Source organism: Rhinoderma darwinii, unplaced genomic scaffold, assembly GCF_050947455.1.
Source record: "Rhinoderma darwinii isolate aRhiDar2 unplaced genomic scaffold, aRhiDar2.hap1 Scaffold_749, whole genome shotgun sequence".
Classification (NCBI taxonomy): Eukaryota; Metazoa; Chordata; class Amphibia; order Anura; family Rhinodermatidae; genus Rhinoderma; species Rhinoderma darwinii.
In genome coordinates this window covers 1-27,407 of record NW_027464311.1, presented here as the reverse complement: position 1 = coordinate 27,407, position 27,407 = coordinate 1, and the positions used below count along the sequence as shown (strand labels likewise).

Here is a 27,407-nt window from a genome sequence, read left to right as displayed (position 1 = left end):
CTATATATACACTACTAATAGTAAGAAATAAGAGACACTATATATACACTACTAATAGTAAGAAATAAGAGACACTATATATACACTACTAATAGTAAGAAATAAGAGACACTATATATACACTACTAATAGTAAGAAATAAGAGACATTATATATACACTACTAATAGTAAGAAATAAGAGATATTATATATACACTACTAATAGTAAGAAATAAGAGACACTATATACACTACTAATAGTAAGAAATAAGAGATACTATATACACACTACTAATAGTAAGAAATAAGAGACACTATATATACACTACTAATAGTAAGAAATAAGAGACACTATATATACACTACTAATAGTAAGAAATAAGAGATACTATATATACACTACTAATAGTAAGAAATAAGAGACACTATATATACACTACTAATAGTAAGAAATAAGAGACACTATATACACTACTAATAGTAAGAAATAAGAGATATTATATATACACTACTAATAGTAAGAAATAAGAGATATTATATATACTACTAATAGTAAGAAATAAGAGATACTATATACACACTACTAATAGTAAGAAATAAGAGATACTATATATACACTACTAATAGTAAGAAATAAGAGATACTATATATACACTACTAATAGTAAGAAATAAGAGATATTATATATACACTACTAATAGTAAGAAATAAGAGACACTATATATACACTACTAATAGTAAGAAATAAGAGACACTATATATACACTACTAATAGTAAGAAATAAGAGATATTATATATACACTACTAATAGTAAGAAATAAGAGACACTATATATACACTACTAATAGTAAGAAATAAGAGACACTATATATACACTACTAATAGTAAGAAATAAGAGATATTATATATACACTACTAATAGTAAGAAATAAGAGACACTATATATACACTACTAATAGTAAGAAATAAGAGATATTATATACACACTACTAATAGTAAGAAATAAGAGATATTATATATACACTACTAATAGTAAGAAATAAGAGATACTATATATACACTACTAATAGTAAGAAATAAGAGATATTATATATACACTACTAATAGTAAGAAATAAGAGACACTATATATACACTACTAATAGTAAGAAATAAGAGATATTATATACACACTACTAATAGTAAGAAATAAGAGATATTATATATACACTACTAATAGTAAGAAATAAGAGACACTATATATACACTACTAATAGTAAGAAATAAGAGATACTATATATACACTACTAATAGTAAGAAATAAGAGATATTATATATACACTACTAATAGTAAGAAATAAGAGACACTATATATACACTACTAATAGTAAGAAATAAGAGATACTATATATACACTACTAATAGTAAGAAATAAGAGATATTATATACACACTACTAATAGTAAGAAATAAGAGACACTATATATACACTACTAATAGTAAGAAATAAGAGACACTATATATACACTACTAATAGTAAGAAATAAGAGACACTATATATACACACTACTAATAGTAAGAAATAAGAGATATTATATATACACTACTAATAGTAAGAAATAAGAGATATTATATATACACTACTAATAGTAAGAAATAAGAGACACTATATATACACTACTAATAGTAAGAAATAAGAGACACTATATATACACTACTAATAGTAAGAAATAAGAGACACTATATATACACACTACTAATAGTAAGAAATAAGAGACACTATATATACACTACTAATAGTAAGAAATAAGAGACACTATATATACACTACTAATAGTAAGAAATAAGAGATACTATATATACACTACTAATAGTAAGAAATAAGAGATATTATATATACACTACTAATAGTAAGAAATAAGAGATACTATATATACACTACTAATAGTAAGAAATAAGAGACACTATATATACACTACTAATAGTAAGAAATAAGAGACACTATATATACACTACTAATAGTAAGAAATAAGAGACACTATATATATACACTACTAATAGTAAGAAATAAGAGATATTATATACACACTACTAATAGTAAGAAATAAGAGATATTATATACACACTACTAATAGTAAGAAATAAGAGATATTATATACACACTACTAATAGTAAGAAATAAGAGACACTATATACACACTACTAATAGTAAGAAATAAGAGACACTATATATACACTACTAATAGTAAGAAATAAGAGACACTATATATACACTACTAATAGTAAGAAATAAGAGATACTATATATACACTACTAATAGTAAGAAATAGGAGACACTATATATATATACACTACTAATAGTAAGAAATAAGAGACACTATATATACACTACTAATAGTAAGAAATAAGAGATACTATATACACACTACTAATAGTAAGAAATAAGAGACACTATATATACACTACTAATAGTAAGAAATAGGAGACACTATATATATATACACTACTAATAGTAAGAAATAAGAGATATTATATATACACTACTAATAGTAAGAAATAAGAGATACTATATATATATATATACACTACTAATAGTAAGAAATAAGAGATATTATATATACACTACTAATAGTAAGAAATAAGAGACACTATATATACACTACTAATAGTAAGAAATAAGAGACACTATATATACACTACTAATAGTAAGAAATAAGAGACACTATATATACACTACTAATAGTAAGAAATAAGAGATACTATATATACACTACTAATAGTAAGAAATAAGAGACACTATATACACTACTAATAGTAAGAAATAAGAGACACTATATACACTACTAATAGTAAGAAATAAGAGACACTATATATACACTACTAATAGTAAGAAATAAGAGATACTATATATACACTACTAATAGTAAGAAATAAGAGATATTATATATACTACTAATAGTAAGAAATAAGAGACACTATATATACACTACTAATAGTAAGAAATAAGAGACACTATATATACACTACTAATAGTAAGAAATAAGAGACACTATATATACACTACTAATAGTAAGAAATAAGAGACACTATATATACACTACTAATAGTAAGAAATAAGAGATACTATATATACACTACTAATAGTAAGAAATAAGAGATACTATATATACACTACTAATAGTAAGAAATAAGAGATACTATATATACACTACTAATAGTAAGAAATAAGAGATACTATATATACACACTACTAATAGTAAGAAATAAGAGACACTATATATACACTACTAATAGTAAGAAATAAGAGACACTATATATATACACACTACTAATAGTAAGAAATAAGAGATATTATATATACACTACTAATAGTAAGAAATAAGAGACACTATATATACACTACTAATAGTAAGAAATAAGAGATACTATATATACACTACTAATAGTAAGAAATAAGAGATACTATATATACACTACTAATAGTAAGAAATAAGAGATACTATATATACACACTACTAATAGTAAGAAATAAGAGACACTATATATACACTACTAATAGTAAGAAATAAGAGACACTATATATATACACACACTACTAATAGTAAGAAATAAGAGATATTATATATACACTACTAATAGTAAGAAATAAGAGATACTATATATACACTACTAATAGTAAGAAATAAGAGAGACTATATATACACTACTAATAGTAAGAAATAAGAGACACTATATATACACTACTAATAGTAAGAAATAAGAGATATTATATACACACTACTAATAGTAAGAAATAAGAGATATTATATACACTACTAATAGTAAGAAATAAGATACACTATATATACACTACTAATAGTAAGAAATAAGAGACACTATATATACACTACTAATAGTAAGAAATAAGAGATACTATATACACACTACTAATAGTAAGAAATAAGAGACACTATATATACACTACTAATAGTAAGAAATAAGAGATATTATATATACACTACTAATAGTAAGAAATAAGAGATATTATATATACTACTAATAGTAAGAAATAAGAGACACTATATATACACTACTAATAGTAAGAAATAAGAGATACTATATATACACTACTAATAGTAAGAAATAAGAGATACTATATATACACTACTAATAGTAAGAAATAAGAGATATTATATATACTACTAATAGTAAGAAATAAGAGACACTATATATACACTACTAATAGTAAGAAATAAGAGACACTATATATACACTACTAATAGTAAGAAATAAGAGATACTATATATACACTACTAATAGTAAGAAATAAGAGATACTATATATACACTACTAATAGTAAGAAATAAGAGACACTATATATACACTACTAATAGTAAGAAATAAGAGACACTATATATACACTACTAATCGTAAGAAATAAGAGATATTATATATACTACTAATAGTAAGAAATAAGAGATACTATATATACACTACTAATAGTAAGAAATAAGAGATACTATATATACACTACTAATAGTAAGAAATAAGAGATACTATATATACACTACTAATAGTAAGAAATAAGAGATATTATATATACACTACTAATAGTAAGAAATAAGACACTATATATACACTACTAATAGTAGGAAATAAGAGACACTATATATACACTACTAATAGTAAGAAATAAGAGACACTATATATACACTACTAATAGTAAAAAATAAGAGACACTATATATACACTACTAATAGTAAGAAATAAGAGATATTATATATACACACTACTAATAGTAAGAAATAAGAGATATTATATATACACTAGTGATAGCAGGAAGTCAGCGTTATTATACACACTAGTAATAGCAGGAAGTGAGCATTACTATATACACACTAGTAATAGCAGGAAGTGAGCATTACTATATACACTAGTGATAGCAGGAAGTGAGCATTACTATATACACTAGTGATAGCAGGAAGAGAGCGTTACTATACACACTAGTGATAGCAGGAAGAGAGCGTTACTATACACACTAGTGATAGCAGCAAGTGAGGGTTACTATACACACTAGTGATAGCAGGAAGTGACCGTTACTATACACACTAGTGATAGCAGGAAGTGAGGGTTACTATACACACTAGTGAGAGCAGGAAGTGACCGTTACTATACACACTAGTGATAGTAGGAAGTGACCGTTACTATACACACTAGTGATAGCAGGAAGTGACCGTTACTATACACACTAGTGATAGAAGGAAATGAGCGTTACTATACACACTAGTGATAGCAGGAAGTGAGCGTTACTATGCACACTAGTGATAGCAGGAAGTGAGCGTTACTATACACACTAGTGATAGCAGGAAGTGGTCGTTACTATACACACTAGTGATAGCAGGAAGTGAGCGTTACTATACACACTAGTGATAGCAGGAAGTGAGCGTTACTATACACACAAGTGATAGCAGGAAGTGAGGGTTACTATACACACTAGTGATAGCAGGAAGTGAGCGTTACTATACACACTAGTAATAGCAGGAAGTGACCGTTACTATACACACTAGTGATAGCAGGAAGTGAGCGTTACTATACACACTAGTGATAGCAGGAAGTGAGCGTTACTATACACACTAGTGATAGCAGGAAGTGAGCGTTACTATACACACTAGTAATAGCAGGAAGTGAGCGTTACTATACACACTAGTAATAGCAGGAAGTGAGCGTTTCTATACACACTAGTGATAGCAGGAAGTGATCGTTACTATACACACTAGTGATAGCAGGAAGTGAGCGTTACTATACACACTAGTGATAGCAGGAAGTGAGCGTTACTATACACACTAGTGATAGCAGGAAGTGATCGTTACTATACACACTAGTAATAGCAGGAAGTGAGCGTTACTATACACACTAGTAATAGCAGGAAGTCAGCGTTACTATACACACTAGTGATAGCAGGAAGTGACCGCTACTATACACACTAGTGATAGCAGGAAGTGACCGTTACTATACACACTAGTGATAGCAGGAAGTGATCGTTACTATACACACTAGTGATAGCAGGAAGTCAGCGTTACAATACACACTAGTGAAAGCAGGAAGTGAGCGTTACTATACACACTAGTAATAGCAGGAAGTCAGCGTTACTATACACACTAGTGATAGCAGGAAGTGATCGTTACTATACACACTAGTGATAGCAGGAAGTGGGCGTTACTATACACACTAGTGATAGCAGGAAGTGATCGTTACTATACACACTAGTGATGGAAGGAAGTGATCGTTACTATACACACTAGTAATAGCAGGAAGTGATCGTTACTATACACACTAGTAATAGCAGGATGTGAGCGTTACTATACACACTAGTAACAGCAGGAAGTGAGCGTTACTATACACACTAGTGATAGCAGGAAGTGAGCGTTACTATACACACTAGTGACAGCAGGAAGTGAGCGTTACTATACACACTAGTAATAGCAGGAAGTGAGCGTTACTATACACACTAGTGATAGCAGGAAGTGAGCGTTACTATACACACTAGTGATAGCAGGAAGTGGTCGTTACAATACACACTAGTGATAGCAGGAAGTGATCGTTACTATACACACTAGTGATAGCAGGAAGTGAGCGTTACTATACACACTAGTAATAGCAGGAAGTGAGCGTTACTATACACACTAGTGATAGCAGGAAGTGAGCGTTACTATACACACTAGTGATAGCAGGAAGTGAGCGTTACTATACACACTAGTAATAGCAGGAAGTGAGCGTTACTATACACACTAGTGATAGCAGGAAGTGAGCGTTACTATACACACTAGTGATAGCAGGAAGTGGTCGTTACAATACACACTAGTGATAGCAGGAAGTGATCGTTACTATACACACTAGTGATAGCAGGAAGTGAGCGTTACTATACACACTAGTGATAGCAGGAAGTGAGCGTTACTATACACACTAGTGATAGCAGGAAGTGAGCGTTACTATACACACTAGTGATAGCAGGAAGTGAGCGTTACTATACACACTAGTAATAGCAGGAAGTCAGCGTTACTATACACACTAGTGATAGCAGGAAGTCAGCGTTACTATACACACTAGTGATAGCAGGAAATGAGCGTTACTATACACACTAGTAATAGCAGGAATTGAGCGTTACTATACACACTAGTGATAGCAGGAAGTGAGCGTTACTATGCACACTAGTGATAGCAGGAAGTGAGCGTTACTATACACACTAGTGATAGCAGGAAGTAAGGGTTACTATACACACTAGTGATAGCAGGAAGTGAGCGTTACTATACACACTAGTAATAGCAGGAAGTGACCGTTACTATACACACTAGTAATAGCAGGAAGTGAGCGTTACTATACACACTAGTGATAGCAGGAAGTGAGCGGAACAATACACACTAGTGATAGCAGGAAGTTAGCGTTACTATACACACTAGTGATAGCAGGAAGTGAGGGTTACTATACACATTAGTGATAGCAGGAAGTGAGCGTTACTATACACACTAGTAATAGCAGGAAGTGACCGTTACTATACACACTAGTGATAGCAGGAAGTCAGCGTTACTATACACACTAGTGATAGCAGGAGGTGAGCGTTACTATACACACTAGTAATAGCAGGAAGTGAGCGTTACTATACACACTAGTGATAGCAGGAAGTGATCGTTACTATACACACTAGTGATAGCAGGAAGTCAGCGTTACTATACACACTAGTGATAGCAGGAAGTGAGCGTTACTATACACACTAGTGATAGCAGGAAGTTAGCGTTACTATACACACTAGTGATAGCAGGAAGTGAGTGTTACTATACACACTAGTGATAGCAGGAAGTGAGCGTTACTATACACACTAGTGATAGCAGGAAGTGAGCGTTACTATACACACTAGTGACAGCAGGAAGTGACCGTTACTATACACACTAGTGATAGCAGGAAGTGAGCGTTACTGTACACACTAGTGATAGCAGGAAGTGAGCGTTACTATACACACTAGTAATAGCAGGAAGTGAGCGTTACTATACACACTAGTGATAGCAGGAAGTGATCGTTACTATACACACTAGTGATAGCAGGAAGTCAGCGTTACTATACACACTAGTGATAGCAGGAAGTGAGCGTTACTATACACACTAGTGATAGCAGGAACTTAGCGTTACTATACACACTAGTGATAGCAGGAAGTGAGCGTTACTATACACACTAGTGATAGCAGGAAGTGAGCGTTACTATACACACTAGTGATAGCAGGAAGTGAGCGTTACTATACACACTAGTGATAGCAGGAACTTAGCGTTACTATACACACTAGTGATAGCAGGAAGTGAGCGTTACTATACATACTAGTGACAGCAGGAAGTGACCGTTACTATACACACTAGTGATAGCAGGAAGTGAGCGTTACTGTACACACTAGTGATAGCAGGAAGTGAGCGTTACTATACACACTAGTGATAGCAGGAAGTGAGCGTTACTATACATACTAGTGACAGCAGGAAGTGACCGTTACTATACACACTAGTGATAGCAGGAAGTGAGCGTTACTGTACACACTAGTGATAGCAGGAAGTGAGCGTTACTATACACACTAGTAATAGCAGGAAGTGAGCGTTACTATACACACTAGTGATAGCAGGAAGTGATCGTTACTATACACACTAGTGATAGCAGGAAGTCAGCGTTACTATACACACTAGTGATAGCAGGAAGTGAGCGTTACTATACACACTAGTGATAGCAGGAACTTAGCGTTACTATACAAACTAGTGATAGCAGGAAGTGAGCGTTACTATACACACTAGTGATAGCAGGAAGTGAGCGTTACTATACACACTAGTGATAGCAGGAAGTGAGCGTTACTATACACACTAGTGATAGCAGGAACTTAGCGTTACTATACACACTAGTGATAGCAGGAAGTGAGCGTTACTATACATACTAGTGACAGCAGGAAGTGACCGTTACTATACACACTAGTGATAGCAGGAAGTGAGCGTTACTGTACACACTAGTGATAGCAGGAAGTGAGCGTTACTATACACACTAGTAATAGCAGGAAGTTAGCGTTACTATACACACTAGTGATAGCAGGAAGTGATCGTTACTATACACACTAGTGATAGCAGGAAGTGATCGTTACTATACACACTAGTGATAGCAGGAAGTGATCGTTACTATACACACACTAGTGATAGCAGGAAGTGAGCGTTACTATACACACTAGTGATAGCAGGAAGTGAGCGTTACTATACACACACTAGTGATAGCAGGAAGTGAGCGTTACTATACACACTAGTGATAGCAGGAAGTGAGCGTTACTATACACACTAGTAATAGCAGGAAGTGAGCGTTACTATACACACTAGTGATAGCAGGAAGTGACCGTTACTATACACACTAGTGATAGCAGGAAGTGAGCGTTACAATACACACTAGTGATAGCAGGAAGTGAGGGTTACTATACACACTAGTGATAGCAGGAAGTTAGCGTTACTATACACACTAGTGATAGCAGGAAGTGAGCGTTACTATACACACTAGTGATAGCAGGAAGTGAGCGTTACTATACACACTAGTGATAGCAGGAAGTGAGCGTTTCTATACACACTAGTGATAGCAGGAAGTGATCGTTACTATACACACTAGTGATAGCAGGAAGTGAGCGTTACTATACACACTAGTGATAGCAGGAAGTGATCGTTACTATACACACTAGTAATAGCAGGAAGTGAGCGTTACTATACACACTAGTAATAGCAGGAAGTGACCGTTACTATACACACTAGTGATAGCAGGAAGTGAGCGTTACTATACACACTAGTGATAGCAGGAAGTGATCGTTACTATACACACTAGTGATAGCAGGAAGTGAGCGTTACTATACACACTAGTGATAGCAGGAAGTGATCGTTACTATACACACTAGTAATAGCAGGAAGTGAGCGTTACTATACACACTAGTAATAGCAGGAAGTGATCGTTACTATACACACTAGTGATAGCAGGAAGTGAGCGTTACTATACACACTAGTAATAGCAGGTAGTGATCGTTACTATACACACTAGTAATAGCAGGAAGTGACCGTTACTATACACAGTGTCACTATGGACACTGCTGGCATCACTTTATAAAGATTTTCTTTTTCCCTATTTTATAAGTGAATCAGACTAAGTAACAGAACCCCCATTAAGTTTAAACCGCAATATTTGTAGGAGTTATGTAGAGCGCCTAGAATCTCGTCTGGATAATCATAGTACCTCCACAATGTCGTCTTTTAGCATAGTGAGCTCAGTCAGGTTACGGGCCACAAAGTCATACTTGCAGATGGCGGACTTCTTGGGGAGCGCTGCCTCCTGGTCCCTGTGATAAAGGACAAAATTAAAGATGATCATGAGGAGTCGTAGGTGAGCAGCTCGTGACTTCCCGCTGAAGGATCCTGAATTAAAATTTTTCTACAATGGAAAGTCCTGCCCCACCCCCTCCCCTCTCCTTCCCGGAATCCCTCCGATTTTTTTTCTTAACGTGTCGGCCATAGCCGGTCCTTTGGCCGATTATTTGCGATTATCTCACAGATTACATTTAGACTGTTTTTCTGGACACAGGGAATCAGATCTGGATCATATCCTGGTATTTCCATCATGGTCTCTAGAAAGCCGGGTTCTTCTTCTAAGACAACCCCCGATGGCAGGGTCACTCTCCGTACTGGTCCCAGCAGCGGCATTCAATGGTCTGTGGTGAAGGATAACTCCCATCATGCAGACATCTGGAGCAGCCGCCTCGGATGTGGGAGGTTCTAGGATCTCGGCTCCAGGTGTGAGGATCTCCTTACATTTCAGGTCGCAGCTTGTGTGTTATTTAGGGAAAGCGCGAAGCCTGAAGGGACCGGGACGTCTTCTCCATCTCCTCCCGGTACAGACTCCGGCCAGACAAGACTCCAGACTGTCACACACTTATGAATAAATCATCTGAGGGGAGACTTATCAACCGCAAAAATATAAGAAGCCACAATCGTTGTGCTCCTCTATAGTCCATCAGATACATATATACATCAACACGCACACAAATACACAGAGCTACACAGAGCCACACAGAGCCACACAGAGCCACACAGAGCCACACAGAGCCACACAGAGCCACACAGAGCCACACAGAGCCACACAGAGCCACACAGAGCCACACAGAGCCACACACACACACACACACATATATATATATATATATATATATAGATAGTCACTGCTGGGGGAGGGGCAAAATGTCATGTTTTTCTTTTTCCAGCAGGCAGAGGGTCTGTTTGACCAGGGTACGGCCCAGTGGTGGTCTTCTAGAAGACCTGGATCAGGGTCTGGCCGATGGAGTGAGCAGATTAGGGTGGGCACCCACTCCCCCATAACAAGGCTGGTCCTTTACTATCAGGTGCTGCACACGTCTGCACTCTTTTAGACTGGGTTCACATTGAGAGTCTGAGGGAGACCAGGGGTTCCATGTGTGTGGAGGTGCTGGGCTTCGAGCCCCATAGTGCGGGACGCTGTCGGTTGACTGCTCAGACGCCCGTGATCGGTTTTGCTGCACTATTGATGAGGTTTCTGCAGAAGGAGATAAAACGGAGGACAAATCTACCCCAACCCGTGTTTTGTACGTGTCTTATGTGCCAACAATCTTACCCAAGAGAGGGCGATCCCATAGGGTAATTCCTATAACAAGCGCACTATAAAAATATATAAATCACACACACACTATATACACATAGTACACACACACACCACATAATCACACGGTATACAAACAGTATACATACACACACACACACAACCACACAGTATACACACACACAGTATACACACACCACATATACATAATCACACATACACACACACAAACACACCACATATACATAACCACACATACACACACACAAACACACCACATATACATAACCACACATACACACACACCACATATACCTGATCACACATGGTTTACACACCACATATGTAATTACACACACACACAGTATAATATATATATATACACACACACACACCACATATACATAGTATATACACACACACCAAATATACATAATCACACATACATAATTACGCATACGCATACCACATATACATCAGACACAGTATACATACCACATCACACACAGTATACACACACATCACATGTACATAATCACAGATACACACACACCACATGTAAATAATCACACAGTATACAAGACACATACATACACATATTGTATTGTATATTTGTGTGTGTACTGTAGGATTGTGCATTCAATAATTGCACAATCATACACCCAGACATATATATTTCAATATGTATATGTCTGGGTGTAGGATTGTACAGTCTATATGTATAGGTTTATATGTGTGTAGGATTGTACAGTCTATATGTATAGGTTTATATGTGTGTATGATTGTACAGTCTATATGTATAGGTTTATATGTGTGTATGATTGTACAGTCTATATGTATAGGTTTATATGTGTGTTTATGACTGTACAGTCTATATGTATAGGTTTATATGTGTGTAGGATTGTACAGTCTATATGTATAGGTTTATATGTGTGTATGATTGTACAGTCTATATGTATAGGTTTATATGTGTGTAGGATTGTACAGTCTATATGTATAGGTTTATATGTGTGTAGGATTGTACAGTCTATATGTATAGGTTTATATGTGTGTAGGATTGTACAGAATATATGTATAGGTTTATATGTGTGTAGGATTGTGCAGTCTATATGTATAGGTTTATATGTGTGTATGATTGTACAGTCTATATGTATAGGTTTATATGTGTGTAGGATTGTACAGAATATATGTATAGGTTTATATGTGTGTAGGATTGTACAGTCTATATGTATAGGTTTCTATGTGTGTATGATTGTACAGTCTATATGTATAGGTTTATATGTGTGTAGGATTGTACAGTCTATATGTATAGGTTTATATGTGTGTAGGATTGTACAGTCTATATGTATAGGTTTATATGTGTGTAGGATTGTACAGTCTATATGTATAGGTTTATATGTGTGTATGATTGTACAGTCTATATGTATAGGTTTATATGTGTGTAGGATTGTACAGTCTATATGTATAGGTTTATATGTGTGTAGGATTGTACAGTCTATATGTATAGGTTTATATGTGTGTAGGATTGTACAGTCTATATGTATAGGTTTATATGTGTGTAGGATTGTACAGAATATATGTATAGGTTTATATGTGTGTAGGATTGTGCAGTCTATACGTATAGGTTTATATGTGTGTAGGATTGTACAGTCTATACGTATAGGTTTATATGTGTGTATGATTGTACAGTCTATATGTATAGGTTTATATGTGTGTAGGATTGTACAGTCTATATGTATAGGCTTATATGTGTGTACAATTGTACAGTCTAGATGTATTGGTTTATATGTGTGTATGATTGTACAGTCTATATGTATAGGTTTATATGTGTGTAGGATTGTACAGACTATATGTATAGGTTTATATGTGTGTATGATTGTACAGTCTATATGCATAGGTTTATATGTGTGTATGACTGTACAGTCTATATGTATAGGGTTATATGTGTGTATGATTGTACAGTCTATATGTATAGGTTTATATGTGTGTAGGATTGTACAGAATATATGTATAGGTTTATATGTGTGTAGGATTGTGCAGTCTATATGTATAGGTTTATATGTGTGTAGGATTGTACAGAATATATGTATAGGTTTATATGTGTGTAGGATTGTACAGTCTATATGTATAGGTTTATATGTGTGTAGGATTGTACAGTCTATATGTATAGGTTTATATGTGTGTAGGATTGTACAGTCTATATGTATAGGTTTATATGTGTGTAGGATTGTACAGTCTATATGTATAGGTTTATATGTGTGTAGGATTGTACAGTCTATATGTATAGGTTTATATGTGTGTATGATTGTACAGTCTATATGTATAGGTTTATATGTGTGTAGGATTGTACAGTCTATATGTATAGGTTTATATGTGTGTAGGATTGTACAGTCTATATGTATAGGTTTATATGTGTGTAGGATTGTACAGTCTATATGTATAGGTTTATATGTGTGTAGGATTGTACAGAATATATGTATAGGTTTATATGTGTGTATGATTGTACAGTCTATATGTATAGGTTTATATGTGTGTATGATTGTACAGTCTATATGTATAGGCTTATATGTGTGTAGGATTGTACAGTCTATATGTATAGGCTTATATGTGTGTACAATTGTACAGTCTAGATGTATTGGTTTATATGTGTGTATGATTGTACAGTCTATATGTATAGGTTTATATGTGTGTAGGATTGTACAGACTATATGTATAGGTTTATATGTGTGTATGATTGTGCAGTCTATATGTATAGGTTTATATGTGTGTTTATGACTGTACAGTCTATATGTATAGGTTTATATGTGTGTAGGATTGTACAGTCTATATGTATAGGTTTATATGTGTGTATGATTGTACAGTCTATATGTATAGGTTTATATGTGTGTTTATGACTGTACAGTCTATATGTATAGGTTTATATGTGTGTAGGATTGTACAGTCTATATGTATAGGTTTATATGTGTGTAAGACTGTACAGTCAATATGTATAGGTTTATATGTGTAGGATTGTACAGTCTATATGTATAGGTTTATATGTGTGTATGATTGTACAATCCTACACACATATAAACCTATAAATATATTCTGCACAATCATACACACATATAAGCCTATACATATAGACTGTACAATCCTACACACATATAAACCTATACATATAGACTGTACAGTCATAAACACACATATAAACCTATACATATAGACTGTACAATCATACACACATATAAACCTATACATATAGACTGTACAATCATACACACATATAAACCTATACATATAGACTGCACAATCATACACACATATAAACCTATACATATAGACTGTACAATCCTACACACATATAAACCTATACATATATTCTGCACAGTCTATATGCATAGGTTTATATGTGTGTATGATTGTGCAGTCTATATGTATAGGTTTATATGTGTGTATGATTGTGCAGTCTATATGTATAGGTTTATATGTGTGTATGATTGTGCAGTCTATATGTATTTATGTTTTTTGTATATAATTACACACATACATTGTCATATTTTATGCCTGTGTGAACATAAAGGCCTTTGCTCACTTTATTTAATGTCATCTGTGGTGAAAGTGTCACAAATAACCAATAAAAAGCAAAGTGACAAAGCTTGTTTATTGTAAATCTCGCCTGGTGTGGTGTAATGATATAGAATATATACAGGACACATCATTTTGATTGATTTTGTTATTGGGAGAGCTGTATATGTAGATCTATAATCTGGAGGAAATCAAGGCTGTGATTGGAGCCTCATCCAGCACATTAATCACCCGCCTGGGACGTGGGTCTAATTATTCAGAAGACGCCACAGGTCATGTGATGTATGAGCGGAAGCGGCAAATCACAGGATCGTCTGATTGCTGCAGGTCCTGATCACAGCTGCTTACATTTAGGATTTTGGTTTATTTTCAGATTCATGTGATTGGTGGAAGAGTTTTTCTGAAATTAACAGCTAATTATTATGTACAACATGTGGCAAGATTAGGAGGAGATGGCAGTATATAGGGAAGGCTGGATACAGGGAAGGCTGGATACAGGGAAGGCTGGATACAGGGAAGGCCGGGACTCGGGGCGGCCATATCTTATGTTCTTCAGAGGAGGAGAACTGGCGACTATTGCACACAGTCCGGGAGGTTGGGGACATCACGTTAGGAACTAAAAAAATAAAGACTCCTGCGACAAGAACAGAATTAAAGGAGTCAGTGCTGCACATACAGACCACACAAACAGCATCTCATCACATGTAGAGGAAAGAGGTCCACAATAATGACGCAACCTGACCGCCCATCTCCAACAGCGCCCATCTCCAACAGCGGCCATCTCCAACAGCGCCCATCTCCAACAGCGCCCACCTCCAACAGCGCCCATCTCCAACAGCGACCATCTGCAACAGCGGCCATCTCCAACAGCGCCCATCTGCAACAGCGGCCATCTGCAACAGCGGCCATCTGCAACAGCGCAACTACAACAGTGCATCTACAGACCACCACCTGCACTGTGCGACGCATCACGACCGCCAGTGTAAGAAAGTCACTCACGGTGAAGAACACACAAAAACACTAATCTTCTCACACCATATACAGGGTAAACACCTCCACCGTGCCCAGATATCACCGAGGACCCCTATATACCGATCACTACACACTATATACAGGGTAGACGTCACTGCTGTGCCCAGACACCCCTCATACCCGGATATCACTGAGGACCCCTATATACAGATCACCACACACTATATACAGGGTAGACGTCACTGCTGTGCCCAGACACCCCTCATACCCGGATATCACCGAGGACCCCTATATACAGATCACCACATACTATATACAGGGTAGACGTCACTGCTGTGCCCAGACACCTCTCATACCCGGATATCACTGAGGACCCCTATATACCGATCACCACACACTATATACAGGGTAGACGTCACTGCTGAGCCCAGACACCTCTCATACCCGGATATCACTGAGGACCCCTATATACCGATCACCACACACTATATACAGGGTAGACGTCACTGCTGAGCCCAGACACCTCTCATACCCGGATATCACCGAGGACCCCTATATACCGATCACCACACACTATATACAGGGTAGACGTCACTGCTGAGCCCAGACACCACTCATACCCGGATATCACTGAGGACCCCTATATACAGATCACCACACACTATATACAGGGTAGACGTCACTGCTGTGCCCAGACACCCCTCATACCCGGATATCACTGAGGACCCCTATATACAGATCACCACACACTATATACAAGGTAGACATCACTGCTGTGCCCAGACACCCCTCATACCCGGATATCACTGAGGACCCCTATATACAGATCACCACATACTATATACAGGGTAGACATCACTGCTGTGCCCAGACACCTCTCATACCCGGATATCACTGAGGACCCCTATATACAGATCACCACACACTATATACAGGGTAGACGTCACTGCTGAGCCCAGACACTCCTCATACCCGGATATCACTGAGGACCCCTATATACAGATCACCACACACTATATACAGGGTAGACGTCACTGCTGTGCCCAGACACCTCTCATACCCGGATATCACTGAGGACCCCTATATACAGATCACCACACACTATATACAGGGTAGACGTCACTGCTGTGCCCAGACACCCCTCATACCCGGATATCACTGAGGACCCCTATATACAGATCACCACACACTATATACAGGGTAGACGTCACTGCTGAGCCCAGACACCCCTCATACCCGGATATCACGAGGACCCCTATATACAGATCACCACACACTATATACAGGGTAGACGTCACTGCTGTGCCCAGACACCACTCATACCCGGATATCACTGAGGACCCCTATATACAGATCACCACATACTATATACAGGGTAGACGTCACTGCTGTGCCCAGACACCCCTCATACCCGGATATCACAGAGGACCCCTATATACAGATCACCACACACTATATACAGGGTAGAAGTCACTGCTGAGCCCAGACACCCCTCATACCCGGAAATCACTGAGGACCCCTATATACAGATCACCACACACTATATAAAGGGTAGACGTCACTGCTGTGCCCAGACACCTCTCATACCCGGATATCACTGAGGACCCCTATATACAGATCACCACACACTATATACAGGGTAGACGTCACTGCTGTGCCCAGACACCTCTCATACCCGGATATCACCGAGGACCCCTATATACAGATCACCACACACTATATACAGGGTAGACGTCACTGCTGTGCCCAGACACCTCTCATACCCGGATATCACCGAGGACCCCTATATACAGATCACCACACACTATATACAGGGTAGACGTCACTGCTGTGCCCAGACACCCCTCATACCCGGATATCACTGAGGACCCCTATATACAGATCACCACACACTATATACAGGGTAGACGGCACTGCTGTGCCCAGACACCCCTCATACCCGGATATCACTGAGGACCCCTATATACCGATCACCACACACTATATACAGGGTAGACGTCACTGCTGTGCCCAGACACCTCTCATACCCGGATATCACCGAGAACCCCTATATACAGATCACCACACACTATATACAGGGTAGACGTCACTGCTGTGCCCAGACACCACTCATACCCGGATATCACTGAGGACCCCTATATACAGATCACCACACACTATATACAGGGTAGACGTCACTGCTGAGCCCAGACACCCCTCATACCCGGATATCACTGAGGACCCCTATATACCGATCACCACACACTATATACAGGGTAGACGTCACTGCTGAGCCCAGACACCCCTCATACCCGGATATCACTGAGGACCCCTATATACAGATCACCACACACTATATACAGGGTAGACGTCACTGCTGAGCCCAGACACCCCTCATACCCGGATATCACTGAGGACCCCTATATACAGATCACCACACACTATATACAGGGTAGACGTCACTGCTGTGCCCAGACACCCCTCATACCCGGATATCACCGAGGACCCCTATATACAGATCACCACACACTATATACAGGGTAGACGTCACTGCTGTGCCCAGACACCCCTCATACCCGGATATCACTGAGGACCCCTATATACCGATCACCACACACTATATACAGGGTAGACGTCACTGCTGTGCCCAGACACCTCTCATACCCGGATATCACTGAGGACCCCTATATACAGATCACCACACACTATATACAGGGTAGACGTCACTGCTGAGCCCAGACACCTCTCATACCCGGATATCACTGAGGACCCCTATATACAGATCACCACACACTATATACAGGGTAGACGTCACTGCTGAGCCCAGACACCCCTCATACCCGGATATCACTGAGGACCTCTATATACCGATCAACACACACTATATACAGGGTAGACGTCACTGCTGTGCCCAGACACCCCTCATACCCGGATATCACCGAGGACCCCTATATACAGATCACCACACACTATATACAGGGTAGACGTCACTGCTGTGCCCAGACACCCCTCATACCCGGATATCACTGAGGACCCCTATATACAGATCACCACATACTATATACAGGGTAGACGTCACTGCTGTGCCCAGACACTCCTCATACCCGGATATCACTGAGGACCCCTATATACAGATCACCACACACTATATACAGGGTAGACGTCGCTGCTGAGCCCAGACACCCCTCATACCCGGAAATCACTGAGGACCCCTATATACCGATCACCACACACTATATACAGGGTAGACGTCACTGCTGTGCCCAGACACCTCTCATACCCGGATATCACTGAGGACCCCTATATACAGATCACCACACACTATATACAGGGTAGACGTCACTGCTGTGCCCAGACACCCCTCATACCCGGATATCACCGAGGACCCCTATATACAGATCACCACATACTATATACAGGGTAGACGTCACTGCTGAGCCCAGACACACCTCATACCCGGATATCACCGAGGACCCCTATATACAGATCACCACATACTATATACAGGGTAGACGTCACTGCTGTGCCCAGACACCCCTCATACCCGGATATCACTGAGGACCCCTATATACAGATCACCACACACTATATACAGGGTAGACGTCACTGCTGAGCCCAGACACCTCTCATACCCGGATATCACTGAGGACCCCTATATACAGATCACCACACACTATATACAGGGTAGACGTCACTGCTGTGCCCAGACACCCCTCATACCCGGAAATCACTGAGGACCCCTATATACAGATCACCACACACTATATACAGGGTAGATGTCACTGCTCTGCCCAGACACCCCTCATACCCGGATATCACCGAGGACCCCTATATACAGATCACCACACACTATATACAGGGTAGACGTCACTGCTGTGCCCAGACACCCCTCATACCCGGATATCACTGAGGACCCCTATTTACCGATCACCACACACTATATACAGGGTAGACGTCACTGCTGAGCCCAGACACCCCTCATACCCGGATATCACTGAGGACCCCTATATACAGATCACCACACACTATATACAGGGTAGACGTCACTGCTGAGCCCAGACACCTCTCATACCCGGATATCACTGAGGACCCCTATATACAGATCACCACATACTATATACAGGGTAGACGTCACTGCTGTGCCCAGACACCCCTCATACCCGGATATCACTGAGGACCCCTATATACAGATCACCACACACTATATACAGGGTAGACGTCACTGCTGTGCCCAGACACCCCTCATACCCGGATATCACCGAGGACCCCTATATACAGATCACCACACACTATATACAGGGTAGACGTCACTGCTGTGCCCAGACACCCCTCATACCCGGATATCACCGAGGACCCCTATATACAGATCACCACACACTATATACAGGGTAGACGTCACTGCTGAGCCCAGACACCCCTCATACCCGGATATCACTGAGGACCCCTATATACAGATCACCACACACTATATACAGGGTAGACGTCACTGCTGTGCCCAGACACCCCTCATACCCGGATATCACTGAGGACCCCTATATACAGATCACCACACACTATATACAGGGTAGACGTCACTGCTGTGCCCAGACACCCCTCATACCCGGATATCACTGAGGACCCCTATATACAGATCACCACACACTATATACAGGGTAGACGTCACTGCTGTGCCCAGACACCCCTCATACCCGGATATCACCGAGGACCCCTATATACAGATCACCACACACTATATACAGGGTAGACGTCACTGCTGTGCCCAGACGACCCTCATACCCGGATATCACCGAGGACCCCTATATACAGATCACCACACACTATATACAGGGTAGACGTCACTGCTGTGCCCAGACACCCCTCATACCCGGATATCACCGAGGACCCCTATATACAGATCACCACACACTATATACAGGGTAGACGTCACTGCTGAGTCCAGACACCCCTCATACCCGGATATCACTGAGGACCTCTATATACAGATCACCACACACTATATACAGGGTAGACGTCACTGCTGTGCCCAGACACCCCTCATACCCGGATATCACTGAGGACCCCTATATACAGATCACCACACACTATATACAGGGTAGACGTCACTGCTGAGCCCAGACACCTCTCATACCCGGATATCACTGAGGACCCCTATATACAGATCACCACACACTATATACAGGGTAGACGTCACTGCTGAGCCCAGACACCTCTCATACCCGGATATCACTGAGGACCCCTATATACAGATCACCACACACTATATACAGGGTAGACGTCACTGCTGAGCCCAGACACCCCTCATACCCGGATATCACTGAGGACCCCTATATACAGATCACCACACACTATATACAGGGTAGACGTCACTGCTGTGCCCAGACACCCCTCATACCCGGATATCACTGAGGACCCCTATATACCGATCACCACACACTATATACAGGGTAGACGTCACTGCTGTGCCCAGACACCTCTCATACCCGGATATCACTGAGGACCCCTATATACCGATCACCACACACTATATACAGGGTAGACGTCACTGCTGAGCCCAGACACCCCTCATACCCGGATATCACTGAGGACCCCTATATACAGATCACCACACACTATATACAGGGTAGACGTCACTGCTGTGCCCAGACACCTCTCATACCCGGATATCACTGAGGACCCCTATATACCGATCACCACATACTATATACAGGGTAGACATCACTGCTGTGCCCAGACACCTCTCATACCCGGATATCACTGAGGACCCCTATATACAGATCACCACACACTATATACAGGGTAGACGTCACTGCTGTGCCCAGACACCCCTCATACCCGGATATCACCGAGGACCCCTATATACAGATCACCACACACTATATACAGGGTAGACGTCACTGCTGAGCCCAGACACCTCTCATACCCGGATATCACTGAGGACCCCTATATACAGATCACCACACACTATATACAGGGTAGACGTCACTGCTGAGCCCAGACACCCCTCATACCCGGATATCACTGAGGACCCCTATATACAGATCACCACACACTATATACAGGGTAGACGTCACTGCTGTGCCCAGACACCCCTCATACCCGGATATCACCGAGGACCCCTATATACAGATCACCACACACTATATACAGGGTAGACGTCACTGCTGTGCCCAGACACCCCTCATACCCGGATATCACCGAGGACCCCTATATACAGATCACCACACACTATATACAGGGTAGACGTCACTGCTGAGCCCAGACACCCCTCATACCCGGATATCACTGAGGACCCCTATATACAGATCACCACACACTATATACAGGGTAGACGTCACTGCTGTGCCCAGACACCCCTCATACCCGGATATCACCGAGGACCCCTATATACAGATCACCACACACTATATACAGGGTAGACGTCACTGCTGTGCCCAGACACCCCTCATACCCGGATATCACTGAGGACCCCTATATACAGATCACCACACACTATATACAGGGTAGACGTCACTGCTGTGCCCAGACACCCCTCATACCCGGATATCACTGAGGACCCCTATATACAGATCACCACACACTATATACAGGGTAGACGTCACTGCTGAGCCCAGACACCTCTCATACCCGGATATCACTGAGGACCCCTATATACAGATCACCACACACTATATACAGGGTAGACGTCACTGCTGAGCCCAGACACCCCTCATACCCGGATATCACTGAGGACCCCTATATACAGATCACCACACACTATATACAGGGTAGACGTCACTGCTGTGCCCAGACACCCCTCATACCCGGATATCACCGAGGACCCCTATATACAGATCACCACACACTATATACAGGGTAGACGTCACTGCTGTGCCCAGACACCCCTCATACCCGGATATCACCGAGGACCCCTATATACAGATCACCACACACTATATACAGGGTAGACGTCACTGCTGTGCCCAGACACCCCTCATACCCGGATATCACTGAGGACCCCTATATACCGATCACTACACACTATATACAGGGTAGACGTCACTGCTGTGCCCAGACACCTCTCATACCCGGATATCACTGAGGACCCCTATATACAGATCACCACACACTATATACAGGGTAGACGTCACTGCTGTGCCCAGACACCCCTCATACCCGGATATCACCGAGGACCCCTATATACAGATCACCACACACTATATACAGGGTAGACGTCACTGCTGTGCCCAGACACCCCTCATACCCGGATATCACCGAGGACCCCTATATACAGATCACCACACACTATATACAGGGTAGACGTCACTGCTGTGCCCCATTATCAGTGGTATGAAATCGAATCCTCCATTTCTAAAAACCGTTACACTTACCTGTCTATTGGAGGGGGGTCACGGCTGCGGGAAAACTGCAAAAACAAAACATGGAAGACATTCACTTATTAAATCTTGGTGATCAAAAAAAAAAAGTTACAAACTTAATTATTTACCCGCTTCATTAGGGTGCCGGTCACACCGAGCCGCTTCATTAGGGTGCCGGTCACACCGAGCCGCTTCATTAGGGTGCCGGTCACACCGAGCCGCTTCATTAGGGTGCCGGTCACACCGAGCCGCTTTATTAGGGTGCCGGTCACACCGAGCCGCTTTATTAGGGTGCCGGTCACACCGAGCCGCTTTATTAGGGTGCCGGTCACACCGAGCCGCTTTATTAGGGTGCCGGTCACACCGAGCCGATTTATTAGGGTGCCGGTCACACCGAGCCGCTTTATTAGGGTGCCGGTCACACCGAGCCGCTTTATTAGGGTGCCGGTCACACCGAGCCGCTTTATTAGGGTGCCGGTCACACCGAGCCACTTTATTAGGGTGCTGGTCATACTGAGCCGCTTTATTAGGGTGCCGGTCATACTGAGCCGCTTTATTAGGGTACCGGTCACACCGAGCCGCTTTATTAGGGTGCTGGTCATACTGAGCCGCTTTATTAGGGTGCCGGTCACACCGAGCCGCTTTATTAGGGTGCTGGTCATACTGAGCCGCTTTATTAGGGTGCCGGTCACACCGAGCCGCTTTATTAGGGTGCCGGTCACACCGAGCCGCTTTATTAGGGTGCTGGTCATACTGAGCCGCTTTATTAGGGTGCCGGTCATACTGAGCCGCTTTATTAGGGTGCTGGTCATACTGAGCAGCTTTATTAGGGTGCCGGTCACACCGAGCCGCTTTATTAGGGTGCCGGTCACACCGAGCCGCTTTATTAGGGTGCCGGTCACACTGAGCCGCTTTATTAGGGTGCCGGTCACACCGAGCCGCTTTATTAGGGTGCCGGTCACACCGAGCCGCTTTATTAGGGTGCTGGTCATACTGAGCCGCTTTATTAGGGTGCCGGTCATACTGAGCCGCTTTATTAGGGTGCTGGTCATACTGAGCAGCTTTATTAGGGTGCCGGTCACACCGAGCCGCTTTATTAGGGTGCCGGTCACACCGAGCCGCTTTATTAGGGTGCCGGTCACACCGAGCCGCTTTATTAGGGTGCCGGTCACACCGAGCCGCTTTATTAGGGTGCCGGTCACACCGAGCCGCTTTATTAGGGTGCCGGTCACACCGAGCCGCTTTATTAGGGTGCCGGTCACACAGAGCCGCTTTATTAGGGTGCCGGTCACACAGAGCCGCTTCATTAGGGTGCCGGTCACACAGAGCCGCTTCATTAGGGTGCCGGTCACACAGAGCCGCTTTATTAGGGTGCCGGTCACATCGAGCCGCTTTATTAGGGTGCCGGTCATACTGAGCCGCTTTATTCTAGATTCGCCCCATTCTCACACATTGCCACTGGTGCAGGACTTGCTGCATGGCCGTTGCTTCCACCCAGATCCAGGCTGCTGACCTGCACCCCCTAAAATCAGCTGCTCTCACGATACAGCAGAAGCGACTGCTTATACCCAGCAGAGAAGACATGTAGGACAGGCTGCACCCCTTAAATCAATTCAGAATCTTCATTACAACATATCATGTAAATAATCAGACGATTTCTAAAAACAAAGGTATAAACATGTGCATGACCCAAGCCCTAAGGACAGAGGAAAAACAATGCCCCAAACTGTAGGACTCTGTTACTTCCGACTGACAAATCAGACAAATGCGCACACGGAAAAAGAGCAAAAACTCCAGTAAATATAAAAGAAACAAATCATGTCAAGAAATCAAGCGGATTTATAAAGGATCCGAAGAGCAACCAAGTCTGTTGTAGCGTTGGCTCCATGTTCTCCTGCCCTACAGACATAGCACCGAACACGGTCCTGCCTCAGTCTACACAGTCACCGCACCATGCAGGCGGGGAGCTCGACAGGCTCAGGGGGGGGGGGCCCGACAGGCTCAGGGGGGGGGGCCCCGACAGGCTCAGGGGGGGGGGCCCCCGACAGGCTCAGGGGGGGGGGCCCCCGACAGGCTCAGGGGGGGGGGCCCCCGACAGGCTCAGGGGGGGGGGCCCCCGACAGGCTCAGGGGGGGGGGCCCCCGACAGGCTCAGGGGGGGGGGGCCCCGACAGGCTCAGGGGGGGGGGCCCCCGACAGGCTCAGGGGGGGGGGGCCCCCGACAGGCTCAGGGGGGGGGGGCCCCCGACAGGCTCAGGGGGGGGGGCCCCCGACAGGCTCAGGGGGGGCTCGACTATTCGCACATTGTTCCTCACCTCTGAGGGCAAACTTCTAGATTCCGGATTTGGTTCAGGCGTAATTGCCGGGAATTCCAGCATCTGATTCCGTTCTGGCACTTTAGGAACACTTCCGAAGTTTAGTAAGGGGGGCTCCCAGCCATTTCTGAAACGTGGGATGAATGGGGGAATGAACTGTTCCTTAGGCCATTCCAACCTGTAGAGAAAAGTCATGGAAGAAGATCAGTCAGGGGTGAGACCTGGGGGGGGGGGGGGGGGACTCTCCAGACATTACCGGCCTCGTCACCTTGATTTGCTCCACATTTCACCAAGTGCGAACCACAGGTTTTTCTCCTCATTGTTGAGCACAAAATGTAGGAAATCAATGGCGTCCTTTATTAGGAGAGGACTCAGGACGCTTCTTGCCAGCTCTGGGCCTCCTGTAGCCTCAACCATCTACAGAACAGTGAATAATTAGGAATAAAACCATCAAGTCTACACAAGCAATGCTTATACTAATGGTGGATCTTCTAGAAGTCCTCCATTTACCATACTCAGCGGCGTGAAGAGGAAGTGAACCAGCTCTGCCGCACTCGGGTTCTGGATATGGGACTTCAATTTGGCCTGTAGAAAATAAAAATCAGTTTCACCAAAACTCAAAGTTTCCTAATAAGAGTCTAACGTCAGTCTATGGTGAGGGACCGGGCGCGGCGGAGGACAGAGGGCTCCCAATCATTGGCCACCAATAACCTACAGGCGCCCGTGTCCTCACTCATCCCACATGGGCCCAGTCCCAAATGTAAGCTCAGGAGATGTTGGGAATTTTCCACCTGGGTGTAATGAGGAGAGCACCAGAGGACTACCTGCCCATCATCCAGCCGTGCGGCACTCACCAGGAGGTTGAAGCCGTGTTTGAACTTCTGGAAACAGTCGACAAACTCCTCCTGAGGGGGGGGCTTGGCACGGAGAGTTAGAACTCCCTCTAAAGGAGATGGAAATGGGGGTTATGGGAACGACAACCTCATCACATGGTTTACAAACAACAGTCAATCATTTATTGAAGTTTCCTATGACATCAGTGTAAAGTCCCTGTTCCCGTTTTGTGTCTACAGCTCCTCTGCAGAGCGTTGTTTCTACATGGCGAACGACTACACACAAAGCTCCATGGTCTGATCTCCTTCTTTAATATCCATCAGTAAGAAGGACGGGAGAGAAGAAAGAGAAGAACTAAAAACTCTACTATACAAAGTCAGAACCTCAGGGACCAGCGGTGTACGGGCAGCATGTCCCTCATAGAGCGGTCCCCACCGGTCAGCTGTGTACAGGGATCGGAGACCTGGGAATTACAAGTTTATTCAAGGGCTAGTCCCAGAGTATAAAACACGGGACACAAGGCTGGTCCCCAATAATACTCGGACAACGTGAAGTTACGGTCAGTGTGTGATCACAACCAGACGTCTCCCGATCCCTCAGCCTGAAGAGATGCCACCCAGAAGATTGCCGCCTATCCCAGGGACCTGGGGCTCTGACGGCTGGATTTCATCATCTCCTATATGTGGGACTGTGGATTTCATCATCCCCTATATGTGGGACTGCTGGATTTCATCTCTTATATGAAGGACTGCTGGATTTCATCATCTCTTATATGTGGG

General features: G+C 41.8%; 1 protein-coding gene across 1 annotated transcript in view; it reads right to left on the bottom strand.

The window, feature by feature from the left end:
* The window catches only part of LOC142730501 (epidermal growth factor receptor kinase substrate 8-like), a gene marked incomplete at both ends in the record, with an annotated part of 60,754 nt that extends 34,001 nt beyond the window's left edge, over window positions 1-26,753 (bottom strand). Inside the window, 6 exons of the mRNA XM_075849348.1 lie at window positions 10,216-10,318; window positions 23,493-23,527; window positions 25,795-25,972; window positions 26,063-26,211; window positions 26,305-26,379; window positions 26,649-26,753. Of these exons, the coding sequence (XP_075705463.1) occupies window positions 10,216-10,318; window positions 23,493-23,527; window positions 25,795-25,972; window positions 26,063-26,211; window positions 26,305-26,379; window positions 26,649-26,753 (645 nt within the window). The remainder of the gene's footprint in view (window positions 1-10,215; window positions 10,319-23,492; window positions 23,528-25,794; window positions 25,973-26,062; window positions 26,212-26,304; window positions 26,380-26,648) is intronic.
* Between the last annotated feature and the right edge of the window lie 654 nt (window positions 26,754-27,407).